Below are 18,206 nucleotides of genomic sequence, written 5' to 3'. Positions count from 1 at the left end.
CGCCGGCGCCGGCCGCAGTCGGCACGGGGCGGGCAGCGAGCGGCGCGCCGGCTGCGCGCACCCCGCACACGGCGCGCTGCCACCGAGGGAGGGAGGGAGCGAGCGAGCACCATGTGCCGGCCAGCGCTCGCCCGGCTGCTGCTCCTCCAGCTGCTGCTGCTCAAACTGCATCTCGGCAAAGGTGGGTCCGGCGCGGCACGGCCGCTCTCCCTCAGCGCCGTGGTCCCGCGGCCTCAGCGCTGCCGGGGAGGGGGCGAGCGTCCTGCCGGCACGGGCACCCCGGGATGTGCGGCCGCGGGCGCCCGCTCGCCCCGGTGCCCTGCGCGGGGTTTGGGACCTGCGGAGGGCCGGGCACGCTCGGGGGTTGCGACCTGCGGGAGCTGGGCACGCTCTTCAGCGGGCGAATGCAGCCCAAGCGCTGGTGACAGGAGCTGCCACCTTTAATCCCTTTCAGAGGGGATTTGTGCCTCATCAGAGCAGCGCGGCACCGAGTCTGCAAAGCAGATTTGCTCCGTTCTCCCCCCGCCCTCAACTTTAGTTGAGTCGGGTCCCTTTTCCCGGGATGGCGCCGATGCCTGTTCCGCCCCGCGTCCCCAGGTGTCGGTGCGATTTGCCCCGGTAACGGATGCGCAGGAGGTCCCAGCATCGCTGCGCTTTATAATTTTTCTTTGTCTGTTGTATTTCGGGTTTAACCATCTTCTATTCCCAGGCTCCTCTTCCCTCCGCCTTTAAAACAATGCGGGGAAGCACGGGAATGGCCCCTTTTATCCCTGCACAAAGCAGCTTCGGGATCGCCGCCGTGCTCCCGCGGAGGCGCGTCTCCCCCAGCCCCTCACTGAGCCGCTGTGCCCCGGCGAGCCCATCCCCGCACCGAACCGCTGTGCCCTGGCGAGCCCAGCCGCAGCCACCACCCTCGGCCCGGCTGCGGCTCCCGGCGCCTTGCCCGGGTTGTCCGCGGGCGGCGAGGCGGCCCCGGGATGCCCCCGCTGCCCGGCCGTGGGAGCGCGCCCCGCTGACCCAGGCGCGGCCTCGTGTCTCGCAGGCGCCGTCAAGGAGTGCGAGGAGAACCAGTTCCAGTGCCGGAACGAGCGGTGCATCCCCGCCATCTGGAAATGCGACGAGGACGACGACTGCTCGGATAACAGCGACGAGGCGGATTGCCGTGAGTGTCCGTGCCCCGTACGGCGGGGCGGGGGGCCGGGAAGGGCGCGCTTCCCAGCTGCGCTGCGCCTCTTTTTTATGAATGAATGAATGAAGTCGCGCCGTCCCCGGCCGCGGCGCCGATTGGCTGCCGGGAGCAGCAGATCCGTGACGCGGCGCCGCGGGGCAGCGGCTCCTCGCTGCCGGCTCGGCCGGGCCGCCCGGCCGGAGTACCCGGAGCGCGGCGCGGCAGCGCGAGTCCGGCGGCAGCCGGCACCTGGCAGCTCCCTGCCCTCTCCCTGCCAGTCCCCTCGCCTCCAGCAGTGTCTCTGCTCAGAGCGCCTAAAAGAAACAGCGCAGCTTGTGCCCCCGGGCAGATGTTAAACCCCGGAAGAGCCCGTGCTCAGGGCCAGTGACAGGTTCTTCTGTGGAACGTTACTTACTCGTAATCATCCTACAAGATGTGGGGTGGGTGTGAGTTTTGTGTTTAAATATGTTTGCAGTCAGGGTGAGAAGGGAGATGAACATGTACCACTACTTGGCTTGGCAGTGTCAGCCATGTAACACTGATTCCTTCATAGTGTAAGGGGAGAGCAAGATCTATACTTTCAACCTTGAGAAGATGGTACTCTTTCCTTCTCCTGTGGTGTGGCCCTGGTGCGTATCAATGGAAGCCCATAAACTCTGGGTAGTTTGTAGGGTTGTGCTGTTATAACTTGGCTGTTACTTTGCTTACAGCTTCTGACAGCCTGGGAGAATTTGTCTCAGCTGTGGAGTGTTAAGAAGCATCTGTAAAAGAAATTACAGAGTCTAAGTCTTGAAGAGAAGTATCTTTAATTTGGAGCTTAAAGTTGCTAATGTTGTAGCAAGTACCACATCTCTTGAATTATCTCTGTAGAATAATAGGTGTTGAATGTGCATCAGGTGAATGAACTCTTCAAACCTCAAAGGCACAGCAAATATATCAAGAAAAAGTCCAGTTAACAGCTTCACCTATAAGTCTGTTTCAGGTGATATTCGGAGTGAAATCTAAGTAGATTACTTTAAGGAGAGCTGGGATTCCCAAACTCTTAAATTATAACAAGGTGTTCCCCGTGAACAAAACGTTAACACTTATTTCTGGTGCTGTTTTTATTCAGAGGACTTGATAGGCTTTATATATGCATAGTTTTATGATCCAGGGAGTTAGCAGCACTAGTTAATTGATATATAGATACGGCTTTTACAGGAATTATAATGGCAGTATTGAGAATCAACTTAGATTTGGAATGTGTCAAATTGCATAAGGCTCAGGGAAACCAGGGGTGACTGAGAACGGCCTTGGACTCTTGTGTAGCCATAACTGAGTATGTTTTCTCAGAAGTGCCTGTGTTTCCTGAGAGAGACACTAATCTGTGGAAGCACTGGGAATCTCTGAGAAGGTACATAATGGTGTTTGTGAAGCCTTCTATTTAAAACCTCTGTGCGCTGTTGTACAGAGACTTGGTGAACTGCAGGTGACCTGTGGGCAGTGCTTTCGGAACTGCTTTTCAGAGGTTGGGATCATGGCTCGAGGAGCATCTTGAACAGATTCTGCACCCTGCATTCAACATTGAAGAGTAAGTTTGTGTCCTGAGCTCTTGCCCTGCATGAATGAGTGGGTCAGTATCTGGGCTGCTTTTTCATTTTCTCCTTTTCCTTGTGATCAACCCTCTGAGCATTGTGTCAGAAGAGAGGGTGTAGAACAACAGGCTGTTGAACATCATCTCAGTCTGAACTGTGCTGTGTTAGAATGCTTACTGCATCTGATTTAGGTTTATTTCAGAGGGTTTTTATAGTTGTTGGGTTTGGGGGTGGTGAAAATATGTTCCTCACTTTAATCTGAATTTGGCATTTATTATTGATTGGGGATCAGACTACAGAAATTGCTCATGGACTGTTAATTTAGTTCAAGCTTTGCAGTTGCTTCTTCAAGCAGGCTGAAAGATAAAAAATGCATTTGTCATTCATATTTTTCTCACTTAAATTGTTCTGAACACTGTTTTATTTTGAAAATGCATACTGCTTTTCAGCATATGGAATGTTTGGAGTTCTATTCACTGGGTGAAAAAATACATTCCGTGTGTTTTTGCTTATAGATACCGCCTCTGTTATCACTGCTGTAATAAACAGATATTTATTTTAAAACTATTTTATGAACATATGCAGTGGAAGAAACTGTTCTGGAAAACTCAGCATGCCAGAGTGGTGATGGAGAGGGAAATGAATATGCAGGTAGCCTGCTGGCAGTGAGTACTGATAAGGACCCTGATAACCTCTGTAATTACTTGATGATTCTTTTTCCCAGAGCTGATAATGTATTTGTAATAGCTCATTGCTGCTTGTGTATATCCTCCCTTGTTGAAGAGACAGGAGGGTCTTTTTCTGTGTGAAGAATTGGTTTATCAAACCAATTCCTTATGGGAGATGGTCTAATACACTGGAAGATTTTGTAACCAAGAGGATCTTAAATAGTTCTTGAAGGAGTTGATTTTATTTTTTGGCAGGACTCTCTGGCTTCCTACTAGAAACTGTGTTTGTGCAAGACTGAATTTTTGTTTGTTTGTTTTTGTTTGTGTTCCCCCGTTGTGTTGTGTGTCCCATGTCTGTCCTCATTTCCTCCCCCCCGTCCTCCCTGTCCCCAAGATTTGCTGGCATAATGTTGGCTTTTGAAAGAGAGTTTTGGATTCTAAGGAGAATGTTTTCAGTAATCAAACTGTATTGCATCCTTGGCATTTGCTTCCCACTGAGTAATCCTTTTCTGTTGTGGCTGGTAGTTCAACTTACTTACCATAGGACCATGTGAGTTAATATAGCAAGCATTAGACCTGAAGCATGAAAAAGTGATGATTTCCAGTCTTGGACAAATCAGATTGGTCAATACTAGTTTTTAAGGTGTATTAAGTTTATCCAGGACAGGGTTTCTCGGCTAGCAAAAGAATGGTAGCCAAGGAGCTTGCCAGGAAGGAGACGGTGCTCGTTTGTGTGTAGGCACGTGACTTGTGAAGTGTTAACAGGAGAGAAGGAGGAGACACTAATTTGTGTGCATTGTAGAAATATATAAAAATAAAGCAGTAAACAGATTGCTTAAATATGAAGATGCCTTTTTGCTGTCATGTTTGCAGAAAGTTATACCATTTTGAGGAAGGGAAAATAAAATGGGAGTAGAGACGTTCCTTAAAATGTATCTACAAAAAGGAAACTAAACTCCTTAGAGAAAAACAGTGGAAGTTACATTGTTTGTATTGCTGGGGAAATAAAGGTGTAAACTCTAGAATAAGAAATCTTGGGTTGCTATTGCAGAGTTTAAACCTGTCTTAAAACCATTTGCTCTGCTCTATGCAGAAGTATTTGCTTGAGCTCAGTCCAGTCTGTGTAGGCCTGGAAAGACAAAATCGCGGTCACAACTTACAGCTTGCAGTGCCATGATCTGCACTAAATGTGGTCCATACAATGAGGACAGGGCTCCAGGACAGTTCTGAACATGATTTCTATAGATGCATTTTAGTCCTTCCCTGTGATGCGTTTTCCTCTTTCGAAACTCTGGAAAGGCAAGACTGACTCTTGTAACCTATTTCAGAAAATGCTTGCAGATGCACAGTCATCAAGACTTTTTTTGTAATGGTATAGCAGCAACTTTATAAAACATCAAAGCTACTTTTGTAGTGGGAAAAATGTCCATTTTCTGAGGCACAGTGTTTTACCAAAAGCACTGTTTGCTGAGGTACTCAGAATGTGGGATACTGACTTATTTTCTATGTCTCCCTCAGGAAAGGTAGAGGCTGCAGAGCCAGGTCAGGCTAGGGAACCGTGCGCTGTGTGTCCAGGGCGCTGCTGCTGTGTGACACATCACCCAGAATGGAAAATCCTAGAGAGCTGCTTCAAGGGGGGAGTGGCTCTTGGAGGCTTTTCCCCCAGTTTTACAAGTTTCTTCCTGCTTGCCATTGTAGCCAGCAGAAAACAAGGAAGACCTTGCAAACTGCAGCCACACACAATATATTTGATAGGAGCTTTTACTTTGATAGTAATGTTTGATTTTATTTTTCTCATGTAAGTAGAGTTCACATTATCTTAACCCAGACCTGAATGTGGGTGGAGACTGCAAGACCTCTGCTTAAATGTTTCATTGTTGAATAAACACTAAATGTGGCAAAGAGTAGAGTTGCAAAAAGCAATCAGTAGCTTAGCCAGTTTCCTAAAATGAAACACAAGCTGTAAGATCACTTCAGCTTTGTAATACCTGCCTGCAGGGGGACACAGCCAAATGCAGAATTACTGTTTCTTGTTTAAAGCTCCATTTTCCACCTTTGCACTGGTATCCTTTCTGTGGTGTTGCTTGCTGGTGAGGACGGTTCATAGGGACATTTTATAGAGAGAATCAAGGCTGCCTCAGGTATGAGATGCAGTCTGAAGGGAGTTACTGTTTTGAAAACTGTTCCCATGTGTCCAGAATGCAGGGTAAACATGTGGCATCAGCAAACCTCCCAGACCTCAGCCCTTGCCTGCCTTGTGGCCACAGGTGACTCTGTAGCTGAGACACATTTCCTTTGCAATTGGGAGGAAGCACTCCTGTTCTTCCACTGGCTTTGTAGAGAGAGTCTGCGGAGTTTGACTCCTGCTGCCTGTGTTTTGAAAGCCCAGGAGGCAGCCTTGTGGTCACTATGCTTTTCAGTTTAGATTTCACTAGAGCTGGAATTTGGGAGTAAAAATATTTAAAAAAAACCTGTTTGAAAACTAAATTCTGGATCCTGTGCAGAGTTAAGTATGGTCTGGGTGGCTTTGAAATGCAGGAGTGTAACAGTGTACCACGCTTGCAGGTTTTGGGGCGTGACCAAGTGACACAGTAGGCACTCACAACTGCCACATGTATTCTATGACTTTTTGTCCTCTCTTATGCATTGCTCCAATTTTTCGTTATGTTCCATGTTGAGCCAGTATCCTGCATGCTGAGTGATTGCTGCCTGCCACTCTGGAGATGCCTGTGCCTGTCACCACGTGGAGTTTTAGGTTTCCTTGACAAATGCATGGTCATATGCTCTTGATTATGTCAGTGATGTTTAATTGCGTTGTGTGGCCAGCCTGCATGCTTATCCCAAAACTGGAAGCACTGGGAAGAGTGGTGTTGAGAGGCAGGGCTTGTTTGCTTGCTTGTGTGGCTGCTGCCTGCCTGTCTTAGTCTGTTCTGGGTTCATGTCCACCTTAGGCTCAAAACCAGTTTACTGATTTCTTGTGTTCCACAGTGAATGTTATTACTCATTTATCTTCATTTTTCATTTTACTGTTTTCTGCTCTGAAGAAGCTAACTTGCATGTTTTTGGGGGCTGGATTATCTTCCCTGTTATTGCAACCTGCTGCAACCTTTATGTAGAGAATCAAGTTTTAAGCACATGCCCTTTTCCATTTCCCTATTTCCTGGTGCATTTTCTTGAAGAATTTTATCTATTAAGCAGTCTAGATGCAGACTGCTTTCCAGAAGGTGGTGATTTCTATCAGACTCCTCCTCGTGGTCTGGGAAACAAAGAGAACTGGAATGGGAGCACTGAAAAGGCAGAAGAGAGAACTGGGGTATGTGGGAGAGCCACTGGGGACATGATAGTTACAGAGGGAAGTGAACTTGGTTTTATGGAGTGCTGCTGTGCTATAGCAAGAAAGCACAAGGGTTGCTCTAGATAGAGTCACAGGAACAAGCTGTGAGCTGAAAAGTTTTCCTGAGGTCAAGGAGAATGGCAAGAGTGAATATAATTATTAAGTTCAAGATGGAAATTATGAAAGTTCAGTCAAAACCAGTATGACTTGGTTTTTTTATCAAAGAGCTCAGAGCTGTCATTTCAGAGGATACAAACGTATTCTATGTTTTGAGCCAAAGTAGGTAAACTTCATCCAGATCATTTTAATGTATAAAGATAAAACAAAGAAGCTGTGGCTGCCCCATCCCTGGCAGTGTTCAGTGCCAGGCTGGATGGGGCTCTGAGCAACCTGGTCTAATGAAAGGTCCTTAACAGGGGGTTTGGAACGAATGGTCTTTAAAGTTCCTTCCAACCCAAACCATTCTGTGATTCTATGAAAAGTCAATGTAGACCAGTGCTCTTGTGTCTGCAGTGTTCTGGACCCAGGCTTAGCATAGGTTAGAGATGTGATTTCTGACTAGTCGATGTTAAGAGTGGAAGATAATTTAATATTAATCAGAAAATATTCAGAAGTTAATTCAAATTGCAATTATGAGACCAGAGAAACCAAGTGTAATGTGTGGGTGAATTTATCCAATACACCTACACTAAGAGATTGCCAGTGCTAGAAATAATTTTTCTTGACTCCATTGTCCACCTAAAGGACCATTAAACACTCTGTTACACCTGAAAATGTCTAACTACTATTGATTCCCTCAGCTGTTTCTAATACAGCAGACACCCAGCTTTTGTTTCTGCTGGCTTTTTCAATGTCATCAGCTCTTTTAATTCACTGACAAATCTACCATGTCTTTGGTGTGCCTCAGAGACTGATGTGTTAGGGATGTATTTGTGGTAGAATTGATTTGGTGTGAGGTTCTCCTGGTCCTTTTACTGGTGACTTTCTCTACATCTTTCCCATTTTCCTATGACTTTTCCCTAGTAATTTCAAAGATGGTCCCAAAGCATGTTGCTGTTCAGTTCTGCTTTTCTGTGTCACTACACTTTTTTGTGTCTGCCTTAAAAAATGCTGTAAGATGTCAATTTTTCTTTCTTTTTTTTCCTTTGCCCAGGAAAACAAATCAGTGAGTTGAGTTTGGGTGGTGGAGATGAAGATTTGGATTGCTGCTTGTTGTCTTATGCAGTAGCATGTCCTCGGCAGAAAAGGAGTCTGCCTGCTCTGGTGCGCTCCGCTCTCAGTGCAGACAGCTGCTTCCAGCCAAAGGGAAATCCTCACTATTTTATGGTGCATGTGCGGGAAGTGTTGGAAAAGCTGAGTGCAGTTTTTCCAACTCCCTATTTTGCATTAAAAATTAATATTTAGATATCCACAAGGGAGGGGGAAAGGGTAAAAGGCCCTGTGATAAAATTAATGCAGATTTTCTGCTCTGTGAAAAATTCTGTCTGAAATGCAAGTGATAAAAACCTGATTAGACTTTAATAGTTACAATAATACTGTAAGCTAGTTGAAAAATAAAACTAAACTCTTCCAAACTGAAATAGTTTCAAGAGCCAGATTTTAACCTACAAGAAGCCAGAAGATTTTTAAAGCAGGGTTGTGAGCTCTGTCACTGATGGTCTTTCAGGGGGAGATATCCTTTTTCTTGCCATAGTAGTGATGCCCCGGTAGACTGTGCTTCTGTTGCTGGCAAAGACTATGACTTTTCTTCCCAGAGCTGAGGCAGATCTGGCAGACCTGTGCCTTTCTCCTCATGAGGAGGTGAAAAAATGGTGTTAGAGCTCTTCTGCACCAGAGTGACTCAGTTGTACAAGAGTCAGCAGCAGAGCCAAGAACAGAAGTGAGGCCTCCAACCTACCAGTCCAGTGCTCAACACACACAACTGCTCCTTGCTGAGGTACCTGTTGGACAAGTGGAAGGGTTTCACTTTTTCCTCCAGGTTTCCTGGTTATTTTCAGCCGAAGCTAAGGCCTGGCAGTCAATCTAACCTCACACTTAATGCCAAGAGCAAGTGTTAGAAACTAGGAGAGAACAGGATTTGTAGCTGGCTTAGAGCAAGGCTTACAAGCCTTTGGGCTGCAGCCATGTAAAGTGAGTTTTATTGCCAATTTTTTTCTTAGATGTTCTCTTTCTGATACTTCAATATTATTAAATGCATTATTAATATTTATTAAATGCTTGAGAGCATGTGTGGCACCATACCAGGACCAAAGCAGTGAGGGACTCAGTTTCCATGGCAGCAGGAGCACAGTCCTGTACTTGCAGAACCAGAAAGACTCTTTTTGGCAACTGCTCTCTGTGCTGTGATTACTTTTTCTTTTTAAAGATAGATATATAATTTAAAATCTAATTCATTAGTGCTGCAGAATCTTGTCTATGCTGACTGAGAATTTTGCCTGCTGTAAGTTTCTTTATCTTTTTTTGGAGTTCTAGCTTTGTTTCTGTAGCTTCTGTGGGTGTGATTTCTTTTACTTGCAAAATACTGAAAGGGGGTAAAAGAGTGTGTTTACAGTTCATGGTAATAGATGGAAATTTGAAATATTACATTGTTGTAGACTTCTTTCTCTTTACAGGTAGCCTATAGCATAGATTTATCAATTAAAATAATTGTTGAAGAAACTGGTGTGTACAACTGATAGTAAACTCTTAACTGTATTATGCCCCTCATTTAGATAACTGCTCCAGTTCCAGGTTTTAACTTTGTGTTTTATTTTAGCTGGCCTTGTTTCATACTTTTTTCATGCTTCTTTCCTTGACATATAATGTGTAGTATGATGTACACTTCGTGATACTTTGCTTTATTTCAAGGGGTGAATTAAAATTTTCTTTTGATCCCAAGTCTTTGTCCTGCTGTGCATTACCTAGTTGAGATCTTGTGTCTGTCTTTGCTTTCCATGTATAAACTTAATGTGATTAATTTCTTCGGTGGCTTTTCAGGCTTTTTCTATTTTTGTTGTTCTAGGTAAGGAAGGTTGTAGGCATCTTTCCAAATGTGTTGCATGGATTTCCTACAATAGATACCAGCTGCTTGGCTTGCTGTTTGAACAGTGATTGTATATCAGTAAACCTTGCTGGATTTGCTGGACGTGTTCCATTGAGATATGACGCTATTCTGTGAGATCCAGGGAGTAGTTAAGAGCATAAAAAATCATAAACAGCAGGAGTAGTGAATATATTTGCACTGTGAATAAGAATTTCGGATGTAAACGTACAACTGTTCCTGGAGGCTTTTCATCCTGAATCATGGTTGCATCTATAGAGCTGCTCATAAACAGAGAAATGGCCCAGTTTCTTTGATAGCAAATGTCAGTGCTGACTGATGCAGGCCAAGAAATACACCTCCTGCCTCTGTAACTCAGAGCTTCTATTCTTGTTTGTGTAGTTGTGTTACGCTTATTACACATTTGTCATCCCGTGGCTGCTTAGCAGTTCAGGTTTCTATGAATCTTCCCCATACAAATGGACTAAATATTATTTCAGGGATGTGAAAATTGATGCTTGGGGAAGTTACCCTCTGCCCAAGGCTGTAGAGTGATTCAGCAACTCATTGTGGACATTAGTGGCTCATGAAGAAAGTCCCCAGTTTCCTTTTTTCTGGTTCATTATCACATTGTTTTACACAGATAATCATGTTCCTTGGATTAAACGACTGCTCAAGGACTTTGCCTTTGTCATATAAAGATTGTAAAATATTTAGGAAAGTCCCAGTGTTGAGATAACTCACTGTTTCAAAATTTTAGTGTGGGGTCAAGTGCAAGAAATGCTTCAAATGGCTCACTTGTATTTAGTATCTGAGACACAGAAAATACAGGTGTTTGAAGAGGAGCATAATATTTTTGTGTTTCAAAATGGACTTTGTTTTTGTACATTCCAACATATCCTGAAGCATAGCCTATGTACAGACAGGCATCACTGCAGCCACTTCTTCAGCTGGCCAGAAGTGCCTGTTGTGAGACTGCACGTGACAGACTTTTCTTTTGCTAAAGAGGCTCTTTCCATTCTGTGTATTTCTCTCCAAGCCTCCTTCACCTCCCACCCACACCTTGCTGTTATCTGAGCACGAACTACTGAAGTAATTTATCACTTGTGCACCCGTTCCTCCATAAATTATTTGTTATGTATCATTTTCTGGAAGAAACCAAGATAACTGAGGGAGTTTAATTTGCTATTGTTTATTTTATTGCTGCTACTCTTTTCCTTCTTCCTTCCTCGTGTAAAACAACAAAGATACAGTTTAGATTGTGCAACTCTGAAGTTTGCACAAGGTGGGCTCGGTACATGATCTAGGAGGGGTAACCTATAATGTGCACTGTTCTTTGGCAGGTGATAAATAAGGGGTTTCAAAGGGAGCCTCTGGACTAGTCTCTGCCAGGATCACATTGGTGTGTTGAAACTGCTTTACTTCAAGCTCTTTGCTGGGTGATTTCTGTTCCCCCTTTTCACAGGAGCTCTTTAACACAGAAATCTGTCCTAATTTTTATAAAATAATGTGTTATGTGTGTTTGCCCAAGGTGCCAGTGCATGTTGATCCCTGAAGTTAAATTGGGATTAACGAGCTGCATTGACAGGTGCTGAAAAGAACTGTATCTGTCCAGTTCTTGACTGCAGGGTCTCTGACTGTGGCATGGCACTTCAAAGAGAGTGAGTGCAGAACAGGGGAGAAATCCTGGGGGCCCCTTTCTGGAGGGAAATGATAAATAATGGACTTAATTTTTCTCCTTGGTCGCGGACGAAGGTGTGCCTGAGCAATATGGAACCTTTCCCAAGTTTGCACACAGCATCTCATTGCCTTGCTCTTCCTTCCAGTCATTCCCCATGAGTTTGGCCATTAATTCTCATGTCCCTGTTTCAGAGTGCCTGTTCTCAACAGCAATGCACAAAGCCTTTGTTAACACCTTCCGTTGCTCAGGCATAGCCAGGGACTCTGCAAAGCTTGGCTGAGAGCAGCAGGCATTTCTTCACATTTGATTATGCACGCAATCATGTGAATATTGCAAGGCTCTATTTGTGCTAATGCTTGTAGAAAGGATTCATAATTCCTGCACAAATGCTGCAAGAAGCTGCTAAGTTCACCCTGCCCAGATCTATTTAGTTAATTTACGGTATTTTTAAATTTTGAGACTGAAATGCAGGTTGAGGCTGCCAGGGTGACAAGTATTGGAGATTTCAGAGCTGATGTGGTGCTCCACATCTGCCAACTGTTGATTCCAATTCAGGGCAGTTGTGCATCAGATTGTTGGGCACACAGTGAAGTGCACTGGCAAACAACACCCCGGGAGATGTGTGTTCACAGAACAAAAGCCATCGCTGTCACTGAGCAGTTCTGATCCTCCAGCTTTCAAGGTCAGGACTGAGATATTCAGCACCATGGGAAATGCTGCATTCCTGCAGCAAGAGTCAGGGTAGTGCTGGGGATTACGAGTCCTTGTTTTACAGGGCTCTCATCCTGGCAGCTTCATCCCTGCCTGCTCAGCACACTGGAGGAGTGTTTCAAGAAAACCTGAAACCAAAATATCCTTTTAGGAGACTGTTTTCTTTCCTTCGTTCTCCAAGCAAGCTGGATAGCTGTCAGTGAGTTGTCCATAATAATAAGGGTTGAGCAGTGATCTTTGTTGCTTACTAGTTCCTTTTCTGGGCTGTGTTGTTCAGGCTTCATCATCATATCACAGGGTTAATTTTAGAATGCAAAAAAGATGCTTCTCTGACAGTGAAAACCACCGAGGGGGAGGAAGGCAGCCAAGTACAGGACCTAATTTTCCCCCTTCCCACAAAACTGTTTCTTTCTTCCTGTGGGGGAGTGCGAGTTTGAATGTGGCATTAGAAACATATTCAATGAGGGGTTTAGGGCAGAATCTTGCTGTGCTATTTTTGAAAAGGGTTCTCTCCCTGCTACTTGTTTCTACTGAAGTCATATGGGATTAGGTTTCCTTGGAGGAAAAAACAAACCTGATGAGATCTAGAACAACAAACTGGAATTCCCTTAATTTAATTTATGGCCATTTTTGGTGACCATGGTGCACCTGAGAGCTGGTATCACCTTTTCTAGAGATGATTGGGGGTGAATTCCCTGTAGATGAAGCGTTTTGGTGCATCAGCTTGACCTTTTACATAGAAAAAGGGCATATGTAAATGTCACTTTTCTACAATAATCAGTTGGGATTATCTGCCACTGTGTTGAGTTTTTTCCTCTGCTTTTATAATAGCAGAGATTTTTACAGCAGTTTGACATGTAAGAATGATGGAGGTTTCACTCTCTTACGTTGGATAAATTCTCGTCAGTAGATGGGAAGGAGATGATTCATACCTATTAGGACTCTGTGTATGAGAGAGTTGTATTTCTTATTGGATATAAACTGGAAGATGGAGGATCTCATTTCACTCTGAACTGCTAGAATTCAAAATGTTAAACGATGAGTGTCTCGGGATTTGGGAGAGATATTTGCTGTGTGTTCCGCTCTAATTAATTGCGATGTTTGGTGGGGGTTCCTTACTTTAATCTGCGGACAGCACCATTCCCTGATGTTGAAAGTTGAAGAAAGAAAACATCTTGTCTGTGTGAGGGCTCAGCCTGATCTTGCTGCTGCACAAGTCTCTGAGGAAATGCTGATTGGTTATTTTAGATTGCTGACTAAAACTTGGCCCTGTAGCTTCAGAGCACAGACCTGACCCTCTCCCTGCTGGCGTAATTCTGTTGAGATTGACGTCTCTTAGCTGGAAAAGCTGCTGCTGTGGGCCCAGAAAGGCTGAAAGGAGATGGATTTATGTGGTCCATGAGGTCCTGCTGAGAGAAGAGCCCTGGCTGGCCTCACTGAGCACAGGGCTGTGCCCAGGTACGTGCCCATGTACATGCCCATGTACCCTGCCATGTACTGGCCAGGGTTTCTCCACAGGGCCACCCTCACCAGCCAGGCAGAGCTTCACCTCGAGTACGTTTTATCCCTGAGGTGAGCCTGTGGAATAATGGTAAGGGGAGCACTGTTGGAATATGCTGGATAAAACATGAGTTTTAAGTGATATTTCAAGGGATCTTTGTTCCTTCACAGTTACAGACACAACTGACAATAAGAAACCTTTCCAAACTCAAAATCAATGGCTTCAGGCCTGTGGCGTTCACAAAATGTCTTCTGCAGCAGTTTTCACCAGGGTATTACCCTGTCTTTCTTTCAGCTTCCAGAAGTGCATAGAGCATCATTGTAGAGCTACAAAACAAGTTCTAGCCTTGGACCACTGTTTTGTTCCAAGTGAGGATTAACTGCTCTCTAATTCTATTTTAGGGGTGAAAGTACACTTTCATTCCATTCCTGATCTCATGCATCCACCAGCTACAATGTTGTGTGAGGACTTGACATTGGCAAGCCATGAAAATAGAAACCATCCATATGTTATTGACCATTCAGTCTGTATCCAGTACTTGTTTTGCCTCTGTTTCCTGGTGTCCTGCTGAAGGAAAGATCAACCACAGGCATAGTTTAGTCTGTGATATCCCTAGTTTTATAATGATCTTGCTTGCAATTTGGGTATTTTAAAATTGCCCTCTTAGGCTGCTTAGTCTGCATTTACAGCTCTGCTCTTTGGTGGAAAGGGCCAAGCTCACTCCAGTGATGGATGTTGTGTTATTCTATAGCTAAAGCAAGTTCTTCCTGTGCTAAACTTCAGGTGTCTCTGCTTTCTGGAGCAGAAAGACCCAGAGCTCTCAGTGTGGTACAGCTGCAGTGTGTAGGTCTGAACTTTGACACAGGAAGTCTAGAAGTGCAGGAGATCACAAGGTTGACATGATATTTAAATCTCATTGAGAGCCTGCTTATGGCAGTAAAATCATCACTGTGGCTTTGACTTTGCCAGCGCCTCTGGTGTTCACCCTGCCTTGAACAGCACAGCAACTAAAAGTTCTCCAGGCTTGGCTTATAATTTTCAGTATTATCTGTCAGGGCAGGAACAGACCCAAGGAAAATTCCTCTGTCCCACAAAACAGAACCACTGCCTGGGTTGAGTATTCCCAATCAAAGCTCCTTGCCCTGCTGGACAATATTGTATCCTGCCTGAATGTGGCTTGGAAAGCCTCAATATTATTGCTTTAATCCACTTGCTTACGAAAAAACTTGAAGTTCATGTTCTGGTTTAGATATTGTGCAATATATGCAACTGACAAAAAAATAAGCAAAGCAAGAAAACCCCAACCCTGAGCCATTTGGAGAGGTGGTTTTGCCTGCTAAGCTGCAGGCTATTAGATTGCACAGCAGAACTCTTGGTGAGCTCAAAGTGAGTTTATTGTTGCTGTGTAGGTATTTAGTGAGTCAGTCACTCTTTAATTCTGTTACGTCAGTAATGCAACTTTCATCCTGCTTTTTCAGTACCCTTTCTCAGGTAACAGTAATAGGATTTGCCTGTAATATGTAGGTACTAAAACACTTCCAGGACATTAGATTTTTTGTTTGACTGCAAAAAATGAGCAAGAAGAATTGCCAAATGTGAGTAGGCACTCTTCATCTCTATCACTGCTGTGCACTTCTTTGTAAGTGTATGAACTTGATGGAGATTTGTTTTGATGAGCTTTTGCCAGGTTGGCCTTTTGTTCCAACAGCATTATGTCTGAGTGAGTGAGTCAAATAAACTGCCTTGGAGTTTTCCAGCATGCTGTCTCTCCTCCAGATGAAGAGCAGGTAATTGTGACTCAGTCCTGCCAAATCTATTCTATTACAAAGTATTTCTAGGCAGGTGACTGTAGAGTAAATCTGTACTGCTCTTGTAAGGATCTTTGCTCACAAAGGCTTCACACAGCCATTTCAGGGACAGTTTTCAGGGGCCACAGGCAGGCAAGAGCCAGGCCTGCTGAAGGGTCATTTGGGTGCTTTAGGCAGTTCTGTCCTCAGGTCTCCAAGTGCCTCCTGCGCAGAGAGCTTGTAGTGGCAGCCTGCTTGGTTGGGATCCCACGCTGGAAGACAAAAGAAGCCTAAAGAGAAATAAAATATCACCAGGGCTGAGGATGAAACTCCTGTGCAAGGTCTGGTGAGGCAGCTGGAAACTCAGCCATTACTGAACTTTGTGGTTTTAATAAATAAGGCTTGTTGAGAAAATAGGCCCAATGCACAGAAATCATAAAGGGCAGAATGAGGATGTGATGGGAAAGGCAGGCTGAGAGTTTTGACAGAACATGTCCCTGTTTCATCAGGCTCTGTGGTGGACTCTCCCGTCCTCACCCAAAGCAACTGTGCAAACTCAACCTCAAATGTCATCAGAGGAAGCACTTATCTGGCAATGTTTGTGCTCGGGCCTGCTTGTTCTGTAGCCTCAAACTGCTGACAATGATGGTGAGGGTGTTTTCTGTACCACACAGACCTCACTGGCTCCTCACTCCCTCCCAGCCTCACGCGGTGCTGGTTTGATCCCAGCTGTGCCACTGTAAAGGTGAGGGGCTTTTCCCACCTCAGGGCTGAGTCTGATGGGCTGATGGCACACTTACTGGAATTTGCCAAGCAGCAGATGCCCAGCAGCAAAGCAGGACACCTTTGCATTGATTTATTGTTGCTATTTTCCATGTAATTGACTTTGCATGCAGAAAACTATTGCTGTCAATGCAGAGAAATGGAAGGGTACAACTGCATATCAGGAAGGTATTTTTCTGCTGCAGTGAGTAGAAATAGGAAAGTAAAAATGCCTACTCTACCTGTCTGATTGTTAGTGGGGCAGATAGGCCCCAAAAGTAATTCTAAGGTTATCCTGTAAATGCCCTACTTCTAAAAATGAAAACAAGAAGTCTCATTATAGCCATCGAGGGTATGCATCGAGAGCAGGGTACCTAGGTGTATTAAAATGTGCCTGATCTGGCAGGAGCAGGGACTTGGTATAAAATCCCTTTCTAAGTTTTGATTGACAGCCTCCTTCAGCTCTCATTTTCCCAATTTGCCCACTTGTGAGATGGGGAAGTGGTCTGTCTTTATTTTTGTAGAATAGTGCAGTTGATAAATGGTCAAAAGAGTGGAAGAGGAGCTTGGTATTGCTGTTTAGTTAAATGTGTGTGCTTGCAAACAAAATCAGCAAGTTGGCATTTGGTCAAGAGAAGCAGCTTTCAAGTTTAGAGGGACGGACTTCTGAATCCAGTTAAGAATATTGAATGCAACCCAGATGGCGTCCTGGAGGGAAGTTCTGTGGCATCAATTAGCTTGTAGGTGACCATGCTTCTAGCCAACTGTGAGTTATTTGGCAGCTTGCCACTTGACTGCTAGTGAAAATTCAAGAGCAATGAGATGAAATAGAGTTCCTGAGAGACAAAGAGAAAGATGTCTTCATTTGAGAAAGGAGATTTGTGTATACTGTTTCGTAAATGATTTAAGCTGTCTGCTTTTTGTACAGCCACATATCTCCGCCTCGCTTATATATGTTTCTTTGCTGAATTTGTGTATGTAACCCCATTTAAAACTTCTCTCAAATTTCACATGTAATTTCTTCTCATGAAGGAATCTGCAAATTAAAGGGCCACCAGTAGTTGGACCAGTGCCCACCAATGCCCTTGTAACTACCAGAAGGTGAGCTTAATTTAACATTTCCCTCTAGAAATTATGTTCTTACCTAGATTTTAGGACTTCTATATATCTGCTAAGACTAAATGAGGTTGTTGTATGCTGGACTCAAAAAGAGCTGCCAAATCCTGAAGAACTGGCTGCATTGTAATAGATTGTAGTAGCACAGTTTCAGATCATCCCACTGAGGACTGAGTCTAAGGAGCAGTGAGATTAAACACTCATATGGGACAGATGTGATTATCTGATATTAGAATTAGCTGGGACCAGTTTTTGTTGACTTCAAGTTTGTGCATCAGTAACAGAAATACTTCTGCATGGCTTTTCTTTTTTAAAAAAAGTTAATTTAAAAGGGACTTAAAATTATCTCTGTGTCTCAGGTGCCAACATTTCAGATGTCTTTTGCATCTGTTCAGTGAGGGATAATTAGGTTTGTAGAGCAGATGTTGTGGAAGCCTGCACTGCAGCATGCCTGGCTGTTTCTGGCCACAAAGATTTACTCCTGGGTGCACTTGCTTTCTTTTTATGTAGGAGAATGGCAAATTCCCAGTCTTCTGTATGCAGTAAGAACTTCAAGATCTCATACCAGATTTAAGCAGTAAATGCTTCACTAATAGCTTTAGAAATGAATGGTTTTACTTTCAAGAATTTATTTCAGCTGCTTAGGTACTGAGTTTTTACTCTGCACGGAAATGTGTTGTGGCTTTTTCGAAAAGAGCAGAGGTGTTTGCAAGGAAGCACTGATGGTGAGACTTTTCACTCTGTTCTCCTGAGACAACAATTTGAACAAAAAAAGTCTTCATGGAAAACAGAATGATACCATTATCCCAGAATTGCATTCTGTTGTGTACTACCTTGTGCTGTGCTGCTTGCTGAAGGGAGAAAAGGGATTTTATAACTAGCCAG

The 18,206-nt window shown here is 44.3% G+C and overlaps 1 protein-coding gene across 3 annotated transcripts in view; it reads left to right on the top strand.

Annotated features, from left to right (window-relative positions):
- Positions 1–28: 28 nt before the first annotated feature.
- LRP8 (LDL receptor related protein 8) overlaps positions 29–18,206 on the top strand; it is a 172,756-nt gene continuing 154,578 nt past the window's right edge. The window contains exons 1-2 of one of the 3 annotated variants that reach the window (XM_042030728.1): positions 29–181; positions 1,043–1,162. In XM_042030728.1, the coding sequence (XP_041886662.1) occupies positions 112–181; positions 1,043–1,162 (190 nt within the window). In that variant the 5' untranslated portion in view covers positions 29–111. Of the gene's footprint in view, positions 182–1,042; positions 1,163–9,110; positions 9,185–18,206 lie in introns of those variants that run through there. The other 2 variants (XM_042030727.1, XM_042030730.1) reach the window with 2 other exon arrangements.

The sequence above is a fragment of the Corvus kubaryi genome, unplaced genomic scaffold (genome assembly GCF_017639235.1).
Source record: "Corvus kubaryi isolate FWS band 111438036 unplaced genomic scaffold, C.kubaryi_AGA036_p1.0 37334, whole genome shotgun sequence".
NCBI lineage: Eukaryota > Metazoa > Chordata > Aves > Passeriformes > Corvidae > Corvus > Corvus kubaryi.
This window is presented reverse-complemented; position numbering and strand designations above follow the sequence as displayed.